This window comes from Eriocheir sinensis, chromosome 10 (genome assembly GCF_024679095.1).
Source record: "Eriocheir sinensis breed Jianghai 21 chromosome 10, ASM2467909v1, whole genome shotgun sequence".
NCBI classification, from domain to species: domain Eukaryota; kingdom Metazoa; phylum Arthropoda; class Malacostraca; order Decapoda; family Varunidae; genus Eriocheir; species Eriocheir sinensis.
In genome coordinates, this window is record NC_066518.1 from 427,678 (window position 1) to 455,177 (window position 27,500).

The 27,500-nt window shown below is 40.6% G+C and overlaps 3 protein-coding genes and 1 long non-coding RNA gene across 12 annotated transcripts in view; 2 read left to right on the forward strand and 2 right to left on the reverse strand.

Annotated features, from left to right (window-relative positions):
• LOC126996389 (lysophosphatidylcholine acyltransferase 1-like) overlaps window positions 1-12,563 on the reverse strand; it is a 43,067-nt gene extending 30,504 nt beyond the window's left edge. For 2 of the 6 annotated variants that reach the window (XM_050856760.1, XM_050856761.1), the window contains exons 1-2: window positions 12,104-12,560; window positions 7,555-7,700 (exon numbers count right to left, since the gene is read on the reverse strand). In XM_050856760.1, coding sequence (XP_050712717.1) covers window positions 7,555-7,700; window positions 12,104-12,220 — 263 coding nt within the window. In that variant the 5' untranslated portion in view covers window positions 12,221-12,560. Of the gene's footprint in view, window positions 1-7,554; window positions 7,701-12,103 lie in introns of those variants that run through there. The other 4 variants (XM_050856763.1, XM_050856762.1, XM_050856769.1 and 1 more) reach the window with 3 other exon arrangements.
• A 1,664-nt stretch (window positions 12,564-14,227) lies between these two features.
• LOC126996391 (protein salvador homolog 1-like) lies at window positions 14,228-18,905 on the forward strand. 3 transcript variants are annotated; one of them, XR_007751149.1, is made up of 3 exons: window positions 14,228-14,417; window positions 15,991-17,679; window positions 18,766-18,905. XR_007751149.1 is itself a non-coding variant. In XM_050856770.1 (3 exons), the coding sequence occupies exons 2-3, from the start codon at window positions 16,062-16,064 to the stop codon at window positions 18,785-18,787; spliced, it is 1,317 nt and encodes a 438-aa protein (XP_050712727.1). In that variant the 5' UTR covers window positions 14,228-14,417; window positions 15,991-16,061; the 3' UTR covers window positions 18,788-18,905. The 3 variants fall into 3 exon arrangements, 2 of the variants coding, with proteins under 2 accessions (XP_050712727.1, XP_050712728.1); XM_050856770.1 differs by having other exon boundaries at window positions 15,991-17,356; XM_050856771.1 differs by lacking the exon at window positions 14,228-14,417 and adding an exon at window positions 14,443-14,585 and having other exon boundaries at window positions 15,991-17,356.
• Window positions 18,906-20,567: 1,662 nt separating this feature from the next.
• Window positions 20,568-24,361, forward strand: LOC126996395 (uncharacterized). The gene is made up of 2 exons (XR_007751150.1): window positions 20,568-20,677; window positions 22,752-24,361. It is a non-coding gene; the product is annotated as an uncharacterized LOC126996395 (long non-coding RNA).
• Window positions 24,362-26,519: 2,158 nt separating this feature from the next.
• Window positions 26,520-27,500, reverse strand: part of LOC126996392 (surfeit locus protein 1-like) — a 14,498-nt gene continuing 13,517 nt past the window's right edge. For both annotated transcript variants that reach the window (XM_050856773.1, XM_050856772.1), the window contains exon 8: window positions 26,520-26,994. In XM_050856773.1, coding sequence (XP_050712730.1) covers window positions 26,925-26,994 — 70 coding nt within the window. In that variant the 3' untranslated portion in view covers window positions 26,520-26,924. The remainder of the gene's footprint in view (window positions 26,995-27,500) is intronic.

A 27,500-nucleotide genomic window follows, 5' to 3' on the forward strand; every position in this document is an offset into this window, starting at 1 on the left:
CATTTTTTTTTTTAAATAAGGATAGTGTGGTGTAATCCCGCGGTTGGTATTTAATTAAATCGTGACGATAGGAAAAAAATAATCCTCGTTTTTCCCCGGAAACTTCGTAACTACAAGCTCAGCAATCTGTCTTATCATTATTAGATGCAGCTTCAAAGAGGTAGGGTGCAAAATGATATGCTTGTAAAGGTATTAATAAGGGTTCGTTTCTTTTCTAAGCCAATTGTAGCTTATATACCGAAAGTTACTACAAGGGAATACAAAACGAGAACTAATAATCACTGAACGGGGGAGATTGGTTATCAGTGCTCAGGTGTGCCATAACGGGGGAGGGGTAAATAGGTTGTACTACTAACCTCAACAAATTTTGAGAATTTGAGGCAAGTAACAACATGAATACGACGTCCGGGTCCCCTTGACGGTGGTGGTCCAAGGCGTGCCGACCTTGAAGTTGAACGCATTGCCAGCACAGGGGTTACTGGGGACTCAGGGACAAGCTGCATTGGCAACCACCTAGCACAGTCCCTTACGGGTAATATCTGAGATTTACAAATCCATTTTTTTTACATGCAGGTGACATATTGACTGTTACATCACTATTGCAATAACCGTAGCAGGTAACTCGTTGTCATCCATGAACATCTTTTAGTGGTAGTGGAATGATAACAATAACAGGTGCCTCCTCGTCACCTAAGGTTGGCGATTGGGACAGGCATCTAATAACAAAACTCCGCTGCTTACTAGTCATATGTAAGCATTTATATAGTTCACCTTTCCATGAAGGGAAGCCGGGTTTAATTTTTCTGACAAAGAATTCAAAACAACTGTTGACTTGTATTATATATATGTATATATATGTATATATATATATATGTATATATATATATATATATATATATATATATATATATATATATATATATATATATATATAAATTATGAGCTCTGCATATAGAACATTTACCTCAACGTAACATTACTGACGGAATCATGGTCATGGCAGGTGCTTGATCCTCGGTTTCGCTGAGTGGGCACGAGCTGAGCATCACGATGGTCACGCCACTCCTCAGCCTGCAGGGACCAGCGAAGGTGAGCCGCTGCCCGCTGAGCTCCGCCCACTCGCGCCGCAAACCACCCACCGGTTGCTAACGCAGACGTGCTTGTTACTTATGATCAACAAGAATAAGCAAGGGAGAAAGAGACGGAAACTGCCTGTAGGAATAACGAATGAGCAAAATAGATACCATTTACATATTCCTGTGCTCGAAAGCTACATTCTGATTATAGTTTTGTTACGTTCCTCGTTTTGCAATAGAAGCGTTAGTCCTCCTGCAACCCACCGAGGTTATTTACTATGAACAAAAACAACATATATATATATATATATATATATATATATATATATATATATATATATATATATATATATATATATATATATATATATATATATATATATATATATATATAAACTATCATTGAGGTGTCCAGGTTACTGGAAGATAAAATAAACATGGAATAACAATTTTGTTGTTCGTATTCACGGTACTAAAACAACTAGATCTTACTTTTTAAACACCCGACACCCTTTAAACACACACACACACACACACACACACACACCTGCTTACATATGCCACAATGCATCCTTTCTCGCCTCCTCGCCACACCTGCACAACTTATCTTCCTCGAACCACAATCGACCTTATCCCGAACAGCACACCCTCTCCCACACGTACACCATTACCAGCCTCTTCACTCGTTCCTTTTTTTTTTTTTTTTTTTTTTTGCCTTCCCAACATTCTCTTCAACACGCCACCTGTTCTCAAACAGTACTACACCTCCCTCCCCTTCCCCCTCTCTCTACGTGACACCATAACCTTTTGTCCTAATATACACCACCAGTCAATCTTACACTTACACTATGCATGATTCAACGCTATCTAACACCACGTCTCACTTCCTCTCCCACAGACCACATCGTATCATATTCTAGTACTACTACATTATGATCCTCCGTTCCCACCCCATTCCTCACGTTTCGTCCCCAATCACATCTGAGTTCACAGTTTACCTGTTCCCAATCTTTCAAATCGCACCGTACCGCCTGTAACACCCCATCGCCCATTTCCCCTCACGCCCCGCCCCCCCTCCTCGGGATTATACACCTGCTACGTCGCCTATGCCACGATCGCTACCCTCCATTACACTCACGTCACACTCTTGTTTATCCCACATTCAGACCCACTTTCCCATCTTTCCAAACGACGCCACGTCGCCTAAAGTTACACAAAAAAAGTTGTCGCGCCCATCAAGAGTAAATGTGGGGTAAACGTTATAGTTGGTTCACTCAAGTCTGAGGTGTGAATTATCGTGCGCTGGTAACCTGCTGTCACACGGCGTGTCTGATTGTGTAGATAATATATGATAGCTCGAGCATAGGAAAGTCGTCATTATCAATAATATGCAAGCAACAATAACAAATACCGTCATAGTCGATTTTGAATAAATAAAAAAAAAAAAAAAAAATAGCACTGTAGCAAACAGCTGTTTTGTTTTAAAGCCTGCTAATTTTCTTGGTGGCAGACAGCGCCGAGACTGGTAAATCAGCAAAACAACTGTCTGCGACAGTACTAATATTTTTTTTAAACCCAAAATCGACTACAATTGACGGTATATGTTATAGTTGCCTAAATATTATTGATAATGACGATTGTTTCCTGTGCGTTGACTATCATACTTTATCCACGAAATTGGACACGCCTTGTGACAGCAGGTTGCCCGTGTTCGATAATGCACACCCCAGGTTTGGGTGAACCGACTAAAGGAAATGTACCGTCAATGTACGGAGAGTCGTCACCGAGGAGACTGTATATTATAATAGTCTCCTTGGTCGCCTTCTTCCACCTCATTCAATTTACACTCTTGCTTACTGTACACCCAGGCCCACTCTCACACCATTCCACTCAACATTAGGTCGCCTAGAACACTAGATCCACTAAAACTAACTGCTGGTAAGGTAACAAGGAAACCTAGGGCCTTGCATGTGGAGCTGCTACGCTCCAACAACAAACCATGACAACACCAAACAGTCGGTTACCAACGAGTCACAGACATCTGTGGAAATGTACAGTGCGTGTGTGTCGTAACATTAATATAGCAGGTGTTGTGTAGGAGATAATGTAACACACACACACACACACACACCTGTTGCTGACCCCCAGGTAACCTTTTACTCTACCTGTTGAGAGTATTGCATTGAGGAGGGGGGAAGCGCGGGTAGTGGTAAAAAATCAGAAAGTTAAGACCCGAGTGAACTTGACCGTGACTGATGACCGGAAACTCTCTCTCTCTCTCTCTCTCTCTCTCTCTCTCTCTCTCTCTCTCTTCCCATTTCTAAACAGCTAAGCGTGTGCGTCAATCAATAATGTGATTATTAATTAAGCAAACCCGATGTATTTTGATATTTTAATACTATGATAGTAGGCTACTGTGACAAATGAAGAACACGGTGAGAGTGGCCAGGGGATACCATTAGGACCTTAACTACTCCTTCCTTCTTTTATAAACTTCAGTCAGCTTACATTCGAGACCCGAGATAACAGTATAACTACCCATTGCTTCCGCCACAAACTTAAATCACTTCACCATCGGGGCATTAGGCAACAATACGACCGTCATTTGCCTGCTTCACAAACCTACATCTTACACCGAAACATGAGATCAGAGTTAACTGTTCACTCCGTGCTTTACAAATCCCTTCTTCATCGTGGCCTGAGACAGCCGCTAGTTGCTCTTTTTTTTTGTTTGTAAATCTAAATTACCGAATATTGTTTACAGGACTATAGAGTAATAAAACCGTAGCAGCAACCGGTGAATGAGGAAATGCCACGTCAAAACACACACACACACACACAGACACACTTTTCTTATCAGAACTATTCTCACACTCACTCAACGTTATTGGTGTACTTATCATTTATCTTCCACTTTATCTTCCAGACACTCATCACCTGTTCAAGATGACCCGAAACAAACACTTTTATACAAATCTTGAGTTCGAACATAAAGTGCACATGATTATTCTCTCTCTCTCTCTCTCTCTCTCTCTCTCTCTCTCTCTCTCTCTCTCTCTCTCTCTCAAACACACTCCGGCAGTACAGAACGTCCTTTCATCATCACCCCAGTGCCAAGCTGTTATCTCTGAGCCACGTGTCGAGAAGCGCCGTGACAATGTTATCAGACACCGACAAATGCGATAAGACCTTTTATAAACTAATCCCACTGGCGGGGTAAGCCCAACAGGCGTGCTAGTTTCCCCTAGAGAGTCTGAAGGGGGGTGGGGCAGGTGTTCGTTCCCAGGGCGGAGGGTCTAGACTCTAGAGCCAATGTCCGCCCTTTTTGAGTTCTGTGCCGAGGTGTGATTCGAGGAAAATTAAGTTTTATATACAATCATCGTTTTTCCTCTTTGTTCTTGTTCTTTACTACTACTACTACTACTACTACTACTACTGCTTCTTTTCATAACTGCCGTCGTATATATCACCAAGCCATTGTCAGAGGTGATGGGAATAACAGTAAGAACTCTCGGTCCAAGTCTCTAAAGCCCTGGGTCTAAGGAAGAAGCACGACTTGCTGACTGACAGCACAGTATGAGCCGAGCCATGAAAGTCGGCCTCCCACCTCATAATATGGAGAGACACCGTTACACTTAAGCATAAACGTGACTTGTAAAATAATATGGGTGTGATAGATGTGGGCGAGCTTGCCATGTCTGGGATCCGACATGCACCTTATATATAAGCATTCAGTGCCATTATAACAAACTTACATACAAAACTTGGTCAGTAACATTATAATAATATACTATATTTAGCTAAGATGTTTTGAGTAACGTGATACATCTTCATTCCTCGTCCCCATAACAAAGTCACATACAAAGTTTGGCTCATGGCATTGGCTCACGTGTCTTGAGAAGATTAGTATTGTTCCTCAGCAATGTAATGGCACGTATACTATACATCTACGCTACTTTAAGAACGTGCTGCATCATCCTCACAATCTCCGACACCCATCCTTGAAGCACATCAGTATTTCCGTTAGTTTTCCAATGTTTTGTTTACTCTTCTAAGTAACTTTATAGGGTGTGTACACTTCATCGTATTCAAATTAGCCTTGTCTCTAAACAGTTTATTTTTAGGCACAAAATTAGTATAATCACATCAATATTTTTGGCGGTGGCTTGAATGTTACCAACTCGCCTACAGTAAAACTTCTTCCTGCCTCCTCTCCTTGCGGTGCAATATTAGTTCCCACTTTTCTCATGAGCGTCGCTGTTTCAGGATTTCTAAATGCTACAAGATTCTACTCAAGATTAATGAAACATATAATTCATATAATTTTTTTCGCCCATAATATTCTATCTCATAATCCATCCTCTCATTCGATCTCAAATTCATGCACTGATTAGCTCTGAGGCCAAACTTTTGGTTATGACATTCGTTTTTTTGTTTTTGCTAAGTAATTCTCTTCGTTATTTCAGTCTACTGTTCCACTACATAATTTATGAGCACATACTCTCCTCAGTTTTGATTTTCAACACTATGAACTTGATGGAATTCGTGACAATATACAGTAGCTTGCAATAGTAACGCAATTTCAATTAAGTCTTCGATGAAATATTTAGATTTAGGATAAATAAGATATTTTTTCTATGTAACAGGTAAAGATGGGGACATGCGCTATTGCTGCGCGTGGTCTCGGTGTTCATTTCCGTCGAACTGGCCCCAGAGCCTGTGGTGGGTAATAACCCATTACCCCACGACACAGGACAGGTGTAACATCCTGGTTACCACAGTTTACCTTCCGCATGTCTCCCCATATACCCATTTACCGACCAGCCCGAAAGTGAGGATGGAAACAACCAGGTGAGCTGAATGCCGACTGCCCAGGCTGGGATTCGAATTTGGGCCAGCGGATTCGTAGCAAGGCATGCTCACGTGGGCATGCTAACTACTTGCCGATGGATATTTAATTCACTAGTTTAAACAATAGGTAAATATAGCGTAATTAATTAACAATCCATCAACTATTTGCTTTGTTTCTTATCTTCTTTCCTAAGGGGAGGCGGCACCCGAGTGGTCAGTCTGCATGCGCCCCTCAAGAGAGCCCACCGTCGCTATAGACACCCCTCCCCCTAAAAAAAAAAAGCAGTAAGCTGCGCCCCCCCTCGTATCATTTGGGTCACACCTGACCGAGACACACTCCAAAATAGCCCAGACCTGCTTCCCGAAATGGGTCACATTATAAATCAAATCCTCACCTGTCAAATCCTCGCCATTCTTGGGTGCTGGTCGTAATGGAGACTGGAAAGTTGAGTTTTGAAGAAAAAGCACAGGAAAATAGATAAAAAAAACAGGTTAAAGTATTTCTGTAAAGGTAATTAGTCAACATACCTCGAGGGCATTTATGTAAACCCCTGCTTCAATGAGTCACGTGAGCATTCTTTGCTCTCCATGTCATCTGCTGTGAGGGGAACCTGACGTAAAGGTGCGTTGCTACTGGGCGGGATGAGGAAGGTGAGGAGAGGGTGTGAAGGAACGATGGAAACAAGAAGGGAGATAAAAAAAAAAGGTTAAGTAAAGTTCGGATAGCTATAGCTGCATGTGGCCTCGGTGCTCATCTCCGTCGCATTGGCCCTTGAGTTTGACATTAAAAAAAGGGAAGAGAAAGAGATGAAAGGAAGAGAAAAATCATACGAGAGGGTGTGAGGGTGGTGAATGATGAGTACAGAAAAAGATGGATGAATTATAAGAATTACGTAAAAACACACTCTACCTACACAAAGGCGCGCGAGCGTATCACATGGTAATTTACGAGCTTGACTCAATTAAATCATATACAAACAGGTAAGTACAAAATAAATATCGCATTCCTTCCCAAAATCCGGAAAGTTAATGCGTTTTTCCGCGAATGCATTAAATTAGAAAAAAATAGACGATGTTAGAACTAAAGACATTAATCAGATTCGAGGCTCCATCAACAGCTTCAAAGTAACTAAAACCACCAATGTATTAGAATCGACTCGTGGGTAATCTACACATCCTGGCTACCCTGTAGAAGACAAATATACAGCAGCATTAATGAACAACCAGCCAGGAGAGTCCTTTCAAGAGCCTGACGCTGGTTGTAGCCGCCCATGGGTATCTTGAGAAGAATCACAAATTAATTTAAGGGAGAAAATGAGTGAGCGTGAGCAAGCACAGAGGCGAGAGAGGGTGGGTTCTGGGGCTGGCCGGTGCTGGAAGACTGTAAACTTGTATACAAAGCATGATGCGTCACAACACACAAGAAAAAAAAAGACATGTAAGTAAAATAACAATATATGTTGAATAAGGCATACGGCATCACAAGACAACTAAAAGACGCAAATAAATCATGAGACACACATAAACAAACAAACAAACACACATAAACAAACAAACAAAAAATATAAATCTCCACCAGTTTCTCTCTCTCTCTCTCACACACACACACACCAGCTATAGTACTCACCGGCGCCATCCACTCATGGGCCGCGCACCAAGCTCCTCCCGCGAAAGTCCCCACAGCCCCGTCGTGGCCAAGACGTAGGCCACCAGCAGACACACGACGATGCCCACCACCCGCACCGGCAGCACCAGCACCGACATGAACACCAGCTGGAACACAAAACACAGGAACGTTATTACACGGCTCTGGTATGGCGATAAGCACACAAAACGATACTGCAGGTCTCCGGTGAGGGGGCCAACATGCTGACAGGAGGTACTCTGGTGGGAATGCTGTCATCCCGCGCGCAGGATGATGACGTCACGCGGTTCCTATGATTCTACAGATTTATTTGTAGGCTTCTTTTTTGTTTTTTCAAAGAGAAATATAATTCATGTTTGACAAGTAGAACTCAAGTTAAAAGTAGCGAAAACAAAGAGGTAGAATCCTTGGAGCGAAACCGTGTGACGTCATCCGCGAACTGCTTTAAGACTGGAAACAAGAGTAGGATGATTGCGTATTCTTGGACTGCGGTAGGGAAAGCAAACGGGAGCGCTGCTGAAGGGCTCTGGTAAAAGGGAGAATCAAACGACGAGAGAAAACAAACTCGAAAACAACTTTACAAGAGACAAAATACAGGAGCGCTGATAAATGGCTCTGGTAAGGGGAAAAGCAAAGATTGGCGCTACTAAAATGGCTCTGGTAAGTAGATAGACATACAGGAGCCTAACTAAATGGCTCTGGTCAGTGGAAGACCGGACAGACGCTACTAAATGGCTCTGGTCAGGGGAAGAAAAGACAAATTCGTTACTAAATGGCTTTGGTCAGTGTAAGAACAAAGACGCTGCTAAATGGCTCTGGTCAATGGAAGAACAGACAGGGACACTATTAAATGTATAGGAGGCTCTCATTATCATCATCTGTTTGAGTCATCCTAGACCACTGCAAGACAAAAGGCCTTTCCCAACGTATTCCACCTCTCTGATGTTATTAATACCCCCCTGCTCCGGCAAATGCTCTAACTTCATATTTCCACCTGCTTTTCTGTCTGCCCTGAATTATATAATCCCTGAGTTGCCACGGTTATCCATTGTTGGCCATCTGTTACCAATTATATGCATGACTTGCCCAAATCCATTCCTTATTTTTCCATACCCTGATTATTATGCAATTCGGTGTATGACTTTTTTTCCGCTATCCTAACTACCACATCCATATTATTCGTGGCATTACTAGTGAAAGGGAACAAAAGGGATGAGGATGAAGGTGACAGGAATAACGATAAATTTTCGGAAAGGCGCTGATAAGTATACCACGAAAACACTGAGACAGAGAGCACCTGCATGATAACAGCTACTAAAAAAAAAAAAAAAAAAAAAAAAAAAAAAAAAAAACCACCAAACGAGACCTAATGCAACTTAATCTTTGCACATGGTGTGTTGGTAGAGAGAAAAGCCTTCCTTGCCGCCTACTCAAGGGATGCGGATCGAGGCCTAGTGGGGTAGTGTCAAGCCTTGGAAGCAGGCACGAGCCAGGCGGATCGAACCCTAATATCGCCGCGTGACATCAGAAAGGACATCCCGTCTTAACCCAAGTCACAACCCCCAAGCAGTGAACCACACGAACGTGATGTAAAGCTGTCAAGGCAAAAAAATTGTCTGATACCCATAAACAGGTGTATCGTCGGTCACGCACTCCATGTCTTCAACAAGCTGAGTCTGCCTGATCAGAGACAATACCACTTCTATTAGCTGGTATCAAACTGACTATTTATAATGTGACAGGAAGCAAATTATTATTATTATTATTATTATTATTATTATTATAAGAATGAGAAGTACGTATAATGAAAAGGCAACTGTAACAACAACTTCGTAATCCAAACCCTGAATAAACTATGATAAGAAAAAGCTGTGTGTGTGTGTGTGTGTGTGTGTGTGTGTGTGTGTAAGCTTGCAAGGAACGAGTTGAAGGTGATAAGGGTACGGGACTGTGAAGGAAGCAGAAGGCCTGAGATGAGATGAGAGGAGGAGGGCCCTGGAAGGGTCGCCACGAGGCTCCTCCAACTTTAAAATGAAATCTGCCTGGCGGACTTGCTCTCTCCTCACCTCTCTTTTCGCACCATGGTACATTAGTTAAAATAGATTAGATGGTAGACTGTGATTGCAATTAAAATTCTTAAGAATTCTTAAGAATTGTCTATGCCCTCTCTGGCTTGAATCCTCAGAGCTTATAGACCTGATAGCGTGCCTTCAATTGTCCTTAAGAACTGTGCTTCCGTGTTGACACACTGCCTGGTCAAACTTTTTCGTTAAGCGGTACTCCCGCAAAAGGAAACCAAATGAGTAACCAGAAAAGAGGATCAGTTTCGGAAGGAGAGGAGTTTGCGGCGAAAGTTAAGAGACTGTCCGTAAGAGGAGGGGAGTTGATGAAATGAAGAGCCTTTCAAAGGCTTTTCGTCTCCTCAACTTTCCTCTTAGTGACAATCTTCTACCTCTACGACTCTATTCGACCCTATCTACTCCGCTGCTATGCTGCCTCTCTCTTATACCGGTATTTTTCATGATGACTTCTCTTTTGGACTTGCCTCCAACTCTCCCGCGTACGAAGGGAGGCGGTGGGTGAGTGGTCAGAGTGCAGGCGCGGCGTCCTGAAGGACCCGGATTCGAATCCCGCCCACCGCTACAAGCTGACAATTTTCAGTCGTTGCCGAATGGCCAAAGTCTACCCACATGCTGCCTTTAGGACCACCTATCAATCCGGACTTTAGTCCAGATTAATTCTCTAAAAAGATTAAAAAAAAATAATCCCGGGCACAGCATGAGTCAAGTAAGATGACACCACAATAAAACAGTTGCCTGCGCCATAACGGGCTGGGGCTGACCACTAGGTCCTACCAAAAAAGCCTACCAGGGCCGACCTTAAGAAACAGAAAAAGCAGTCAAATGATTTTGTGTACAACCAAGTTAAGACACGACTCTCACAGATAAGGCAAGGACAACCTGTGCAAACCACTACATACATTATTATAGCGTTAGGAAATATACGAGGCGAGTCAGCAGGAACAGAGGAACAACATAGCTTCTAGTGTCTCATAGCTGCTACCATCCCTGGCTGATATGTACCATCCATGGCTGCTATGTACCTGGCTGCGTACCATGATTATTATTATGTAACATTATTATTATTATATAGTTTATAAGAGCTCTGCTCATTATTTGCTTTCGAAAAGGGCAACTAGGGAACCCAGTGGATCTGCTCACTATTTGCTTTGAACTCCACTGAACTTGTGTATTTACTTCCTAACAGCCGCTGCTAGTGTCTCCATGCGGAGGAAAGCATGGCTGTGGAAATATCAAGTATATACCCTAGCTTATTATTTTTATCAACTACATATTTCAATTGAACTTGGCTAACTTGTAATGACGTATATTGAACTGCGTAACCGAGTAATGGAAATTAGCACAAGCGAGAGGATGATGTGGACAATAAGGATATATCATCAGTAACTGACTACTTGATATTGCAATTCGTCAATTTATCTTTGTTACAATTAATTCGTCGGTTTGGAATTTGTTTACACGATACAGCTCCCCCTCCCTAGCCATAGTGCCAACAACGGTTGCCCATGGGACGCGGGCCACGCAACAAGACGGGAGAGGATGCCAAGAGAAGCAGGTGCACATCCCATGCGTTCCCTATGGCTTAAAATACCCGACACGTCAATCACCGGTCACTGATGTTGAAATAACGTGGATTGTGTGTGTGTGTGTGTGTGTGTGTGTGTGTGTGTGTGTGTGTGTCATGTCTTGGGGGCCAAACTTTTTGTCTTGCCAAGAGTAAGTCAACATTCCTCGACTAACAGCATTCGTGCCTATTATATAATCTGCTAAGTGAACAGACTTTCTCAATAAACTGTGCCAGTATCTTTGATTTGTGAAACCCTTTTCACACCGAAGAAGTACGAAATGTTATGAATTATGATACAATTACAGTAAATATCCTTGGGTATGACTCGTCATGTGCCACATCTGGCACGTATGCCTGGGGTCACTGACATCTTCATATTAAAAATTCTCGATCCCTCTTACCAACGTAGGTACCTATTATACCATATATATTAAAAATTCCATCCTCTCTCTCTCTCTCTCTCTCTCTCTCTCTCTCTCTGATTTTGAGAGGAATTCTCTCTCTCTCTCTCTCTCTCTCTCTCTCTCTCTCTCTCTCTGTCTGTCTGTGTGTGTGTGTGTGTGTGTGTGTGTGGTATAATCATATACATGCCACTGCTAAGAAAATACATATGTATAATTCATAATCGTGAGAGAGAGAAGAGAGAGAGAGAGAGAGAGAGAGAGAGAGAGAGAGAGAGAGAGAGAGAGAGAGAGAGAGAGAGAGAGAGAGAGAGAGAGAGAGAGAGAGAGAGAGAGAGAGAGAGATTCCTATCAAAATCACCGAGAGAGAGAGAGAGAGAGAGAGAGAGAGAGAGAGAGAGAGAGAGAGAGAGAGAGAGAGAGAGAGACTCCTATCAAAATCACTAATAAACAGTGCCATCGAGTGGGTGCACGGGTCTCACCTTGAATTTGTCATAGGCCGTGTTCAGTTCCAGGCGGTGGACGAAGGGATTGAGGAGGTGGCCAGTCTCCTCGATCAAGGGCGCCCTCTCCTCGCCTTTCTCAGTCATTTTACACATTGAAGCTGTACCGCGTACCCAGGCACCACTCCCCACCGCCCTCTCGATCCTTGGTTAACGGCAAGACACCCGAGCTAATTCTGGGTCTCGGGGAAAGCGGCTGCTCCAGTGCTGCATGATGTGCCGATGTCAAAAAGATCAAGGGATTCAGTCCATTGTGTTTTCATCAGCTAAAAGTCAATACCGCGGATGTAGAGTAGCCCCAGTACGCCTTTGGAAAAATATATTGCATTCAAGGGCTATTGCGACTGATGCACAGAAACGGCTCACGCAATAGCTAGAGTAAGTTGGTCACATGAACACTACCCCCCCTGGTTACTAAAGTACTGAGCTCGGCCGAAAGCAGCAGCCTCGGCGCGGCGCCCTGCTAACGTTACCAGTGGGCCATTTCCCAAACCACTCATATTTGATACGCTTTTTGAAGGAGTTTTGGGCATTTCCAGGGGTTGTTTAATGATCCTAATGATACTTTTACCCTTCTTCTATGCCATGAGTGTGAAACAACACTCATGGTAACCCGATTCATCTCCTTTTGACATTTGGAAATAGTTGATGTGAGAGGTGGAAGCGTCTGAAGATACCGACCCTGCCACTTCGTATTATTCCTTTTCCTAGCCATAAACATATAAATTAAGATCAACATATTACGGTTTCGAGGCGAACTGTGATTGGATACCGTTAGAGATGTGGCTATGACAGATTTTGTGTGCCTGGGAGTGATAAAGACAATGTTATGAGTGCGAGCATCTGGTAACGTTGGCGCCCTCACTTCTTCCTCTTCTTCGTATTTACCGGTTTTTGACACTTTAATAATTCAAAGAGTCACCAATAATTAATCATTTAAACGATAACTATTAATAAATCTAGTTATTGAGGTGGAGCAGACAGTTTTGGAGACGGAAATCGGCAAATAAAAGAGGTTGAGTACGACAATCTGGCATCGTTGATGGGGTGACTGCTCGCTCCGCCTCTGCCTTAAAGTTGCCAGATTGCCGATTTCTGCCCCAAAACTGTCTCCACTCCAATAATTGGCTTCATTTATATAGTTATCGTTAAAATGGTTAATTATTTGTGTTTCTCGACAATCGTTATGGCTCAGAAGCCGGTACATACGATGCTCTTAGTACGATAATCCGGTAACGGTGCTCTGCCTCTGCGCACACCACCCTGCGCAATTATATTAATTTACTCCCTGGCATTATTATTATTATCATTATTAGTATTAGCATGATCTTTATTATTAGTCATTGTTATCATTGGCACTATTATTTTTGGTATGAGGGGAAGTGGAAAGGAAAACATGAGACCCACTATGGATTCCCCCGGAAGTGGCCTTGACCGCGGAGTATAATATAGCCTATAAAAAAATTTATTGTAACTATAATAAGACTCACGGACAAAGTAATAAGCAAGTAGATGATAGACAATTAAAGTAAACATATGTTCCTCTGCGCTTATTGTTATTATGAAGCACATTGAAGAAAATAAGCATGAGTCCCGGCCATTAATTAAAGGTAAACCCGGAAGTGGATGTATATATAGGCCTTGACCGGATCGAGGAGTACAAAATAATATAATAACTAATAAGACTCACGGAGAAAGTATAAGTATCGGCATGCTGAGAGGGTCAAGCCACAAACCCGTCAGTGTGAAAAAAATGAAAATGAGTGGGAATTAATGAGTGGCAGCAGTGCAATGGTTTAATCATATATAATAAATTCGTAGTCTTTTTCTAATTGTAGCATGAAATTTACTCAACATGTACGGTAGTAAAAAAGGAATGTGATCTGGTAGCAAGTATAACGGATATAAGACTTACAGGTAACTTGGACTAATGAATCCGATATAGCTCCATCTTGGTACTCTCTTTCTCTCACTTCTTATATATGTAATCACCTAATGAATCATAAATCACCTACATAAATGCTCATTAGAACGCAATTAATCTCCTACTCAGCCTTTGGAAATAGTTGACGTGAGGAAAGGGGGTGGGGGAGAGCCGCCCGGGAATACCAATATGGCGGAGAAGTCGCTTCAACAAACATCGCTGTGCCATAACGATACTTGAGAAAAACAACACAATCCAAGTCCTTGTAATGGTCTTTGTTTTTCTTCGTCTGTGTTTATTTTCCTGGCAAAGGTAAACAAACCCGTGGAGAGGCGGTGCGGCGGGGACGTCTGCAGTTATGTGCCCGAGGTGAGTGTTGGCCCCTAGCCCTTAATTAAACTTTCCTCACAATGCATCTGCCTGCCTCTAGCAACAAGACTCACCTGGTTAACTCACCTGGTTGCTACCCCATGTGCACAAGTTAGGCAATATGAGGTATACGAAATAGGGATACAAAGGGGCAGCTGAAATCTGAAGGTACGCCAGTCTGTAGGGGTTTGTATATAACTGAGTAAGTATGACAAATATTTAAAAAAGACTGGAGGGTAAAGACTGGTTTCATTAACGCCCCTGTCTCGTTTCCAACTTAACCTACTGCTCTTCTTCTGTCGTCAAGTTATGTCTTCTAGCAACCTTAGTTTAGACCTCCAGGAAAGCCAATATTTTGTGTGCGGCTTCGCCTCTTCAGCAGCGCCCCACAAACTTTTAGACGTGAGGAAAGGTCGAGTATTTATATAGTAGTACACCCAACTAACTTTGGGGGTTAGTAAAGATTTGTGTTAAGTCCATCTAGGTTAGTGATAGGAGGTAATTTTCTACTTTTATGTGGGTAGAAATCATATCAGCACAACAGTACCTTTTTTGGTAAATCTTAAGAATAGCGGCTCCTAGCGGGTTCACATTTAGGGCACGGTGTGGTGGTAATTACAACATTTCTAGCACATACGACAGGGTTTTGACAAGCGGACAGGCGTGTTTATGTCACAAGAGGTGTATGTTTCCACGCTGGCCTTTATGCGTCAGCTATTTTGGGGGGTTTATATCATGGCAAAAATTTGGCCCGTCGCTGGTACATGCATGGTAAAGCCACAAATTTGGCCCATTGCCGCTACCGGGTTAATCAAGTCAGAAACAGTGACAAACTAAACTCAGTAATCATCCATTACAACACCCCTCTTAAGAAAAATAATTGCACAAGACAAGTGCAAAAAATTTAATTCACACTGCACCAAATGTTTTGTCACCTTCGCTGCAGCAAGAGAATGGAATAAGCTCCCGCTTTCAGTGGTTCAGTGTAACATGACTGATTGGAATCATCATCATCATCATTTTGTCAAAATTCTGACATTCAACATCAAAGTGCACATAATTTGTTTTTTCATTTGGAGACTGCATAAAACATTATAATACTCAGGTGCGTGAGGATACCACCAATGAGAGGAGCTTCAGTACAAAGTTAATTTTGTCATTTGCTTCATAAACATATAGAACCATAAAACTTTGATATGTATTATGAATTTATGCAGCATTTCTTTACATGATTCATCTATGTGGATTTATTTGTAATCTTTTTATGATAGTTTGCAACACTTTGCAGCCCATTTCTATGAACACTTACTGAATGCTATAAAGCTAACTCATTCATTCTGATTTTCATGTGGGATGCATCACTATATTAAAAAGTAGTGACAGCATAAATTCAATGAAAATATACCGATTAAACTAAACACAATTGAGAACCTTTTGTTGGACAAGGCTGAAAAAAAAAAAGCTAAATGCAGCTGAGGAGTTTCTTCATTCCAGTTCAGAGAATTTTTTATTTAGTTTAGTAATACTGTAAACAGCAACTTAGATATTAGTTAATTGAAAACATTTTTTCCAGTGTGACACACATCACAGAGAGGGAGCCAAGGTGTTCTACTGACTGGGCTGTCCCCTGTTGCTGCATCCACCATGCTGTCCAATTCCCGTAAAAAGGACATAACAGCAAGTTGTGACAGCCTGGCAGGAAAATACATCAAGAAGGAATCCCCTCCCGAAGTTCCGATCATAAATGTATGGCCAAATGCAAGCCAGAGTGACACAAGAAAGCGGAAAAGCACTATTGCTCCACCATATGTGAGCAGCACCAATCCACCTTCCCATCAGTCCTCACCCCTGCTCCAGAAATACTCAACAGGGTCAAGATCACCCATGGTGGGAAAGCCTCATGGAGGAACAGAAGGAAAATACACTCCCAATGTTGGAGAAGTGGTACAGCGCATGGGTGGCCTTTACCTGGGGAGTCGAGGCAGTTTGGATGGCATGCTAAAACAACAGGCACCTCCTCCACAAGCTGTGTTCAATCACACATATATCAACCATTATACTGGCTCCCAGCATAGTCTGGATCAAATATTATATGGTCCCAGTCACATTAGATCTCCATTAGAACAACCACCACAGCAAGGAACCAATTTTACTTTCTTGGTTCACTCTGGACAAAAGCAGTTGTCTCAGTCAAATACTCACCTGGGAAGTGGATCTCCTCAGCCTCCCTCCCCAAGACTAGAGCAAGAGCTCCCACTTCCTCCTGGTTGGTCAGTTGACTATACCCTACGGGGACGCAAATATTACATTGACCATAACACAAAAACTACACATTGGTCACATCCCTTAGAAAAGGAGGGACTTCCCGCAGGATGGGAGCGAATTGAGTCTCTAGAACATGGAGTATATTATGTCAATCACATCACCCGTCAGGCACAATATGAACACCCATGTGCACAGCAGTACCTTCCTAGAATTCCAGAAAATACTGCCATAGGGCCACATAGGGCTCTTCCCATTCCACACCACACAGATTTTCGTCAGCCTCTCTCTCTAATGCCTGCCTCTCCATACCTACATGAAGAGATCCCATACTGGCTGCGAGTCTACTCCCAAGCCTCCCCAGACCATGATCATAAGTTAAGGTGGGAGCTGTTTCGGCTCCCTGAACTGGACTGTTACCAGGCCATGCTCAATAGACTTTTCAAGCATGAGCTTCATGGGATCGTTATGAGCTATGAAATGTATCGAATAGCTTTGACCCGGGAGATCGAGCGCAGAATGCAGCAGATGAATATAACTACAGGCGGAGGAAGGAGTGGCAGTGGTGTGACCATCACTGAAATTACAGATGAAGATGACCGTGGAGAACACATCACCACGCCAGAACATTTCAAACAACAGATACTAAATGCTGACAACTTGTTTGAATCAAAAGTGTAATTGAGTTTTGCTCTCTTTACTGCCTGCTCCTAGTGAATAAGTCATCATATTTTTGCCAAAATTATTTTTAATGAGGCAGCTTTTCATCATGGGAAACTGTTAATGTTGGTATAGTCTTTGCCTGTGATTTCTAGATATACTGAGATGTATGGCTGTGCATAGCAAAGTATTAGAATTTTTGGCATTGCACTTGTCTCTGATTCTCTCACCAAAGAAGGCATAATATCTCATTCTATAAAAAAGATGTCTGCTTTTCACTGCTTCTTGTATTAGTGTCAATGTGACCTGTCCAGAGTGCACCGTTTGATGATGTTTCAGGGTGAGTCTTGTTTATTCATATACCGAACTACTTCCTGCATTTGGTTGCTGAGGCTTTCCAGTACTCTGCCTGGCTAAGTGTATGATGCTGTTTGCTGTAGTTTCCCTTTCCTTGAAACACTATAGTAATATACAACACTCATCACAGTATGTGTAGGTACCTTGTTCTTCAGTATTTTCCTTAATATCCTGTAAGCATTGTTGAAAATTCAATATAAGCTGGTGTTTCCTGTCTAACATGTGAATTAACTAAGTAACAATATTTATGCTAAACAACTAATACTTTCTTGCTCCTTAAACATAATATGCATCAGTACCTTTTACCTAACTACTCTCTTACAGTATGTTCATAATACCTTTTATATACTGCTGATGATGAGCCTGAAATTCTTGTTGTGAAACTTTCTTTACCTTGAATGCTAACAATATTAATGTCTAGCTCATTGCTACCTTAACCCTTATGCTAATTCACATGAGCTTGATTATATGTATAAAATATGGTATTGTGTTGAAATCCAGTAAGATTTATGACAAAATACAGTCAGTAATTATTGCTGTTAACTACTCCCTGAAGAAGTAGAATTTCAAGAGCCACACCATTTATCTTTGGCTATGCAGTGAGGTGTATTTCTGTGAAGTTGCCTATTCATTACTACGTGTCCATTGATATCAAGTAAACTAAAGGCTCAACCTTTTCCATGAAGAACATATTGTGTTTGCATTGAGAGCATCTCAGGAGCATTACATAGTAGGGTCGCCTAATATACATGACTGTAGCATGTAAACACTTAATATGTGAGGGGGCCTTACAATAGATTTAATTTAAGCCTTTGCATCTGCGAGTTAAACCTTAACTCCACATCACCTTGTTATGAAGAAGGGCAAGATTGTTGAACTATTTAATCCAGGGAGTTGTTGATGGCAAGAGTTGTCATATCTTTTATAATATACAACTTATATTTTATCAATATATGAATAAGTTTCCTCTAAACTGTCATTAGATATATTAGTAAATCTTATTTACTTCCTCCTAGAAACTTAAGAGGAAAGCTTGATATCTCACACTGACAGATTTTTTGCTTTACAGGAAAAGGGTATATCATCTGTAGGTTGAAAGCACCTGAGAACTTCAGATCTAACAGAAATCACCACTGGAGTTACAAGCCTCTTCCCCAAGCATTGACTAAAGTAACTTTTATCCATCACAAAAGACCTGGAAAAAATTCAGCACAAGAAAAGTGACTTATTGGAAACTATGGGGCTACATGGATTTTCTGGAGCCTGCAACATTTTGGGTTCTGTGAAGAAAATTTTACTCAAGTGGGATAAACATTGCAACATATTACACACACTAGCTGACCAAACATCAGGGATTGAGAGGCAAGTTTATATTATATATATAATTAGAAACTTGTTGATTCAAATTAACGTTAAGTGATGGAATCCTTGCCCATTACTGTTATCTTAAGATGGTCGAAATTCATTTGCACGTACTCAAAAAATCAACTCAAAGTCAACATAAAATGCACTTAATTAGCCCCAAAGTCCTTGTTCTAAAGTAGAGGTTGCTTCTGGGTTTACAACAAACCTGGCATCCAACTTGGTATATGTTGGAAAATGTGACCATGTAAATATTTGCTTCATGAGGTAAGCACTCAAAATAAGTTGATTGGAGGTTATCCATGGCAGGGGTAGTTAGTGGAAATGCATACATTTTCACATGTTTAACCCGTACAACCGTACATATAAATACAGCTTTCTTGATACTAAATAATGCTAGTAAGGCAAGGCAAGTAAGGCAACTAGTAAAGCAAGTAGTTCAGTGACATGTGATCAATGATGTTAACAAACTGGTGGTAACTTGTACACCAAATATAACAGGTTGCTGATGTTTCACTGTGCTGTGTCCCTTGCTGCAAAAAAAAGTTACTGGTGACTTCCTCATGACATGTCCATATGATGCAAAGCTTTGATTTTCTTTTATAGTCACAGGTAAATTATTTTTAATAGATTTGCAGTATTTTTACATTTTTTTTCAAGAATATGGCCTGCCAGAATTTGTGAGCATCTTAACCCCTTCCCGGCAGCAGGGCAGATATATGTATTAAAAAAAAAAAAAAAAAAAAAAAAAAAAAAAAACGTCTGTATAGATGCTGTCGACTTTCATCCATACGCGTATATATAGATTCCTCGCAAGTGGGCATTCCAGATTGATGTCTATATATAGACTCTGCCGCAAAACTGAACAAACATTTGAATCTATATATAGATGTTATTTAAGTTTGATTGGTTATATGTATATTGATATATTTATGAAGGTTTAGATTCTGTATCAGTGTAATCACTGACAGTAGATGAGTCAGAATCATCAAAAACATCCAAAAAATCAGCATCTATATCCTCAGCTACCAAAGTCATTTCTTCTGTCTTAAGAGGTCTCTTTCTCCTTGACATGATAGACTAATAATAAAATAAAATAGGAAACAAAATGCATAAATTTCCAGTGTTAGCTGATGTGCATAGCACATCCGCCACCGACAAAGCACAAGCGGTGACTGTCCTTGAGATGCCAAATAACGATTTATTTTGTTAATTTTGTGAGTAGTAAGGAATCGTCTATATATAGACCATGCTACAATCTAGTGGGCAAATGAGAGCAAACGTCTATATATAGACGCACCGACAAAAAGTCCCAATTTCATAACGTCTATATATAGATCCTCCGCCGGGAAAGGGTTAATGCCAAAAAATGTTAATTACTGAAACAAATGTTTTGGTAGTAAAGCATTATAATATAACTTTAGCCAAAAATTACTCTATGTAAATTTGTTCTCATCTTAATGCAATTCCCCAGAAATTGAAAAAAACACTCAAATGTTTTCTTTCAACTATAGATGTGATCAAGAGACCATCGGCTTCCCGAAAGAAATGCTTGAAGCTGTCCAGATAACAATAGATTCAAAGATTCTTGAAGCACTGCAGAATTTGTCTCAAGATATGTGAGTATTATTATACAACTTATTAGCAATAATCTTTAAATCAGCCTTATAATCAACAATTCATCCTCTAATTTCTATGAACCCTATTTGGTCTGAGACATAATCTGTTTTCAATGATGAATCCAGTATCATCGCATGGGTTTAGGCAAGAGTGTTGCCCATTTAATTGAGCAATTTATTCTTTTCTGACTTAACCCTTTCCATACGTGACGCAGACGTTGGCGTCACAGTATAGAAAGGGTCAAGAGGAAATGGAAGAGGATTAATCTAAACCTTTCAATCCTCCTCTAAATTCCTCTTAATCCTCTTCCACTTCTTCTTAAAAGAGGTTTAGAAGAGAATTAAGAGGAAATGGAAGAAGATTAAGAGGTTTAGAAGAGGATTAATAGTGATGACGTTGGGCGCCCTTCAGACGCCGACGTCTGCGTCGCTGGATTGAAGGAGTTTAGTGGATTCTCCTACTCTTCTCTCTTTTTTATTTTATTTTAAGTGAGACCATTTTGATTGTCCATCCACACTGCCCTTTATCCACTCCTATGACACTTTCCCTTATTTGAGCAAACATAGAAAGATGCTGTGAATCTAGTCACCACATAGTCACTTTTCCCTAAGTGGCACAAATATTACATATTAATGTTTGTCCTGCTGTGTATTCCCCAGTGCGCATGCATGATGGACAGCAGAGTGACTTATTTCTGCGAGGAGGTATTTCTCGCAGCACCGGTAATGGGCTATCCCCGCTGCCACCCTGTCTTGTCTTGCGCTGCGTATTTCCGCCACCCCACACCGCTTGCCGAATAAATTTAAACAAACCAAACCTAACTTAACCTACCTAACAGGCAACCCCTTAACCCCTTCACTACGGCCGGGCCAAAACAGTGCCCCGTGCCGTATCCGGGATCGCTGCACGCGCCAAATTTCAAATGTCGCTATTGAATATAACAAGGTTTCAGCCATAAACTCAACATAATCATGATGTATTATATATGAAAGCATGCAGAATTAAATGGTGCACATAAAGAAACTCCCTAGGGCCGGGCTAAAACATCGCCCCGTGCTGTATCCGGGATCGCCGCGCACGTCAAATTTCAAATGTCGCTATTGAATATAACAAGTTTTCACCCATAAACTCAACATAATCATCATGTATTATATATGAAAACATGCAGAATTAAATGGTGCACATAAAGAAACATAAATTAATTGATAATTTTGAGATGTAAGCATAAATATAGAGAAAATAACTCGTACATTGGCTAAAGGGAGCCAGGACGTAGTATGCGCGTCCTCGGATATGGTACGGGGCACGCAAGGACACAGTATACGCATCCTCGTGTTGAAGGAGTTAAGCTGTGTCAGTACCAACACTCAAAACACTTGGCCATTTTCCATTACATTTATGTCCTGGATTGATGCATAAGACTTTCTTGTGGTGTAAATACATTCTTCATTTGAATGGAAACCACAAGGAGGAAAATATTTCATCAGGTGGGCTGAAAAAGACTACAGTAACAGAAGAATGGGAGATAAGATTAAGGGAGGAGGGCGAGGTGGCTAGCGGACGCTATTGCAGTTACCGGGTGCGGTTGCTTCAAAAACTATTCTCGGTCAGTCCTCATGAACTTCTGACCCTCTGACTTTGTCCATTATATTGAGAGTTTACTGTATGTATTATGCGACGTGAGTGTGATACGAAGCATAAAAGTAAAAATTGTAGTGTGGAGAGGTCTGTTTCTATGATGTGAGGGAGAAGGCGCCTCAGGCTGCTATCCAATCAGCAACGAGCTTACAAAAGCAGCTTATGAGCCAGTTGCAAACTACAAATAGGCAGAGTATAAGAGTATGCAAGGAAGGAGTTTTTGACATGGAATCTTGTGAAAGGTGGTCTCAAAAATGTGATATATATATATATATATATATATATATATATATATATATATATATATATATATATATATATATATATATATATATATATATATATATATATATATATATATATATATATATATATATATATATATTTATAGAAAATAATCTGTTTATATATTTATATGAGTTCCTACATTGGCAGGGAGGAACTGGAAACAGAACACACTGCCTTGGTGTCCCTGTTGAGTCAGGTATTGGAACAGAGTCAGCACCTACTGGAGAAGAATGAACAAACAGTGCTGGAGACTCAAGCACTTTGCACGCTGGACTCCTTCTGCAAGAAGATTGCCGTCCTTATTTCTATGAAGAAAGTTCCCCTCCAGAAAGCCTCGCCGAATGACCTCTCTTCCCTAAAAATGCTCAAAGATGTAAATGCTGCTACAAAATCCCTTGAGAGTGATATGGACAAAGAAATTGACTTACTAAACATATAAGTGTGGAAGACATAAAGCAAGCTAACTTTATGCAATCAGCATGGCTAACCAGGTCACATAATTACTTCAGATGAACACATAGATTAAGAGTTTTATCTGTTTTCCTGTTTCTTAAATATTTATAAAGCAGTGAATATGCAGTATATTAAGATGGAAATGTTGGAAAAATATTTTAGGCTGTGGTCAATTACTCTTTGATTATAATAAAGTATTGTGATGATCACACAGTAGTTGTTCTTAGATAATAGTTGGTGTTTTCTATCTTATTAAAACATATATTTTTACTAATTAATTTTAATTATGAATGACATTTGATAACTGTTCCTATGACCAGAATCTGTAAATATATCTCTTTAGTACACATGTACTCCCTCCACCCATGTGGATGCACTGCAACAACTGCTGATCATGATGGTGAAAGCCATGTTGTTGAAACCTATTCCTACCCCACTAAATGCTTAGTTGGTACCAAGATTGCCAAAAGTCACACTTTTTTTCTTTTTAATACTACCTGTGTTTTTTAGTGTTGGTCATGCACAGATATAATCAGTAACCCCCTTCCCCCTGCCCCCTTCTTTCCCAGAAAACGACAGGGGATAGGTCCTGAGTGCCTGTGGGGCCTCCCTTATCCATATGAATTACCACCCATTCAAGGATTCCCTCATCCATGTGAATTACCACCCATTTAAGGATTCCCTCCCTTATCCATATGAATTACCACCCATTCAAGGATTCCCTCCCTTATCCATATGAATTACCACCCATTCAAGGATTCCCTCCCTTATCCATATGAATTACCACCCATTCAAGGATTTCCTCCCTTCTCCATATGAATTATCACCCATTCAAGGATGGCTCAACTAACCTTGGCTAACTTCATCATCCCACCACACTTTCCGCAATCCTACCCCACACCCTGCCACCCGGTCACAGACAAGATGTTTAGTGTGATTCCTTTATGCTCTCTTTTGCATTAATTTCCACTGATATATGTTATTCTCATTGTATTAATAAAAATTTATGAACTACATGATAATTAAGAGAATCTATGAGCTCTATATAACAAGCAAGTCTTGATTTTCTACAGCTAGTCAGCTGCTATTAGTTGGCTTATTTGCCAGTGTGTTACTAAATGCCAGTACAATAAGAAAACCAGAGAATGAAAACCGAATTCCTTCTTTCACCTCAACTGACTATTTATTCATCATTGTACGATAAGGATATATTAGTCTCCAATACTACTGTACAATGCTCTTCAATTTTGTCTTTCAACCGTCCATGCTCCTCAGTTTAATCATTAAAAAAGATTTTTCCAAGATGTCAGTATTTCATAATCATTGTAATGTTTGGGGTATTTTAATCCACATCTCTGATGCCCCGTTCCCTAATAGGATCTTCTCTGAAGGGGATGGCTGAAGCATCTCCAAATTTTCCTGTTAGGGGATGGCTGAAGCATCTCCAAATTTTCCTGTTCTGCCATTCCCTCTCAGTACACTCAATCCCTTGCTAGCCAGCCAGCCATCACACACACTTACTCAAACACAAAATCACTCACTCACTCATGCATTCCAATACTTGTCCACTCTATTTATCCATTTTACTTAGTCTACATCTGACGCCCACTCCCTCAATCCTGGCCTCATAATTATACTCTTCAAGTCATCCTCAACGATCCAGATCATCTCAGAGCACAACATCATGCTATTTATGGTGGAAGGCAAAACACTGATGAGTCTGAAAAGTGGTAATAGGTGCATTGGAGTTGTCAAAAGAAAGAAGTGTGAGCATTGGGTTAAAGAAGGGTATAAGAAACAGCATTATCCCCCCAACTTTATCATATGCATCAGAGACATGGCTGTGGAATGTAGCACAGCAATAAAAAAATATGCAGTGGAAATGAGCTATATAAAAGGTGAATGTGGTGTGTTAGGATGGGATGAAAAAAGTACCTAATGAAAGTATGTATGAGATGTTTGGCATGGGTGCAATGATGAAGGGATTCTATTCAGCCACTCTGATCCACTCCCTTAACTATTACACCCATGCCAAACCTCTCCTTCATACTTTCATTACTTTTTCCATCCCATCTTGACACCACATTCACCTCTTATATAGCTCATTTCCTCTATGCATAATCTTGATTGCTGTACTCCATTCCACATCTATGTCTCTGATGCATATAATCGAGCAAGGAGGATAATTCTATTTCTAATACCATTCTTCAAGCTAATGCCTACACTTTTTTCTTTTGGCAACTCCAATGCACCTATTACCACTTTCCAAACTCATCAACTTTTTGAAGTCCACCATGAACAGCACAACGTAGTGGATTCCACTTTACACAGGACTTTGCCACGAATGACACAACACAACCTGAAGCAATCTTCTTGCCTTCTGTTGGCTCTGAGTGATATACATTTAAGTGTACAAGTACCGTCATGTGTGACTCGGATGCTATATCACCTGGCTGAGGGGTCCTTGAGAGGTAATGGAATACGGTAAGTGAATTCAAAAGGAAATGTAAGACACTGTATCACTGCCTCGCAACCACTGTATCCTTTGTTCACATGTGCCAGATAACCAAATGCACCCAATTATGTCCCAATTTTCATTACTAGCTGTTTTATATTTTCATTACCAGATTTTTATCGAAAGAAATATGCAGTTTAAGTTATACACAGTAGTATGATGCATTTGTGCTCAAAGATTTGAAAACAAAGGTGGCAAGACACTATTCACTGCCACATATGAGTATGCTCCAAGCTGACCAAATGATTGTGATTGTGTTCATTACCAGTTTGATACTTTCATTGTCCAATTTTTATGGAAAGACACAAGCATTATTATGTCATTCATATTAGTATGATACAAGTTAAAGCCCAGAGAATTAAAAATTAAAATGATGGATGCTGCTCACTACCACCTATGCTCAATTATGGACAACAATAATCATAGGAATGCAGTAACTGAGTGGTCTGCACGCAGATGTTGTGATCCTGAGCATAAGGGTTCAAGTCCCACCACAAGACATTGATGCTTTTCAACCATTACCAAGTAGTGGAAGATTGTCTATATGCTGTCCAGATCATATATCAACCTTAACTTCAGCTACTTCAGTCAAGAGGAGTACCAGGGTATAACACGTCAAGTAATATATCATAGCAACCACTCAAAATGAAATTTGCCTGCACTACTAACAGCCTGGGGCCATCCACCAGGCTCATCAAGGGAGCCTACCAGCACTATAGGCAGTCCTCCCCACCCCACTCCCCCAAAATAGGCCCCCCTAACAGCTTTATATCCTTCCAAAAGCCCCTCCATATGCTTGGATTATATCTTATTCCTGTAAGTAAACACAGTAAGGTTTTTGCATTTCCCTTAGGTTGGTATAAGGCCACCACCCCAGTTATGGTGACTTGAAGAGGTTTTACTGTATACTGTGAATCCCCATGCATGTTGAAAAAACTCTTAATATGCAGAGTTAATAAGTTTTAAACTTTATTTTCATATTTCAGTCACTGCAATTACAAAAGTGGCTCTTTAAACCCAGCTGAACTCTGCTTTGGTGGATACACATAAACTGCAGGAGATGAACAACTAAAACATCCACTTTTCATATCATACAATAGATTTAGACTATATATACATTGCTGATAGATAAAACACATTGTTATATGTACAAAACTTTTCAATAAATATCCAACACCTAATAAAATATACCTGCACAGTGAATTATGAAGTATATGTTTACAAAATATAGTACACAAAATAATAACTTTTAAAGCTTACCAAATTCATAATATCAGTGTGCAGGATGGAAACATTCTCTTCCACTGCATCTTCTGTATCACCTCAGCAATACAAAGGACTCTGCACCAGTCTTAAAGAAGTGGCTTGCCCCTGATGAAACGTCGATACCACATGTAGGCTGTGGTTAAGCTCAGGGTGTACCTGCAGAGCAATTATTATGTAAAATGTTGAATCAAATGGCTATCACTAATTCCACCTCCAGCAGTGTCAAGCAAAAGGGCAATCATTCGCAATGCACAATAAAAAGTGATGTAGACTGCAGCCCTACAAAACAATCCACCCATACACTCAAGAAATATAACAATTTTTTATATTAAACTGAGTCATAATAAATATTATCATCAGTACATGAAGAGCATTAACATTTGAAATGAAAACAACTGTGTGTGAATTATAACTCCTGTTCCATTCACATACTACTTCTGATTATGTGTCCGTGGCAAAAAGAGTATAATATTTTCTGTTCAATACGTCTTTTTCTGCAGCATCATAGTACTTCTCCCATCTAACTCTCATGCACAGTTATATTTCTCATCCCTGTCAATCCATCTAACCTGCTTTTCTGTTTGACTTTTTTTGCACACATCACAAACTCACTATTTTGCTTTCGAATCATTTGCACAGACCTCTTTGTTGACATATATTTC

Bases quoted from the DNA above. Each gene is read 5' to 3' on its own strand.
- LOC126996391 (XM_050856770.1), top strand. From the start codon at position 16,062: ATGCTGTCCAATTCCCGTAAAAAGGACATAACAGCAAGTTGTGACAGC. The intron at 17,357-18,765 runs GTAATTGAGTTT...TTTGCTTTACAG, and splicing joins AACTTGTTTGAATCAAAAGT to GAAAAGGGTATATCATCTGT.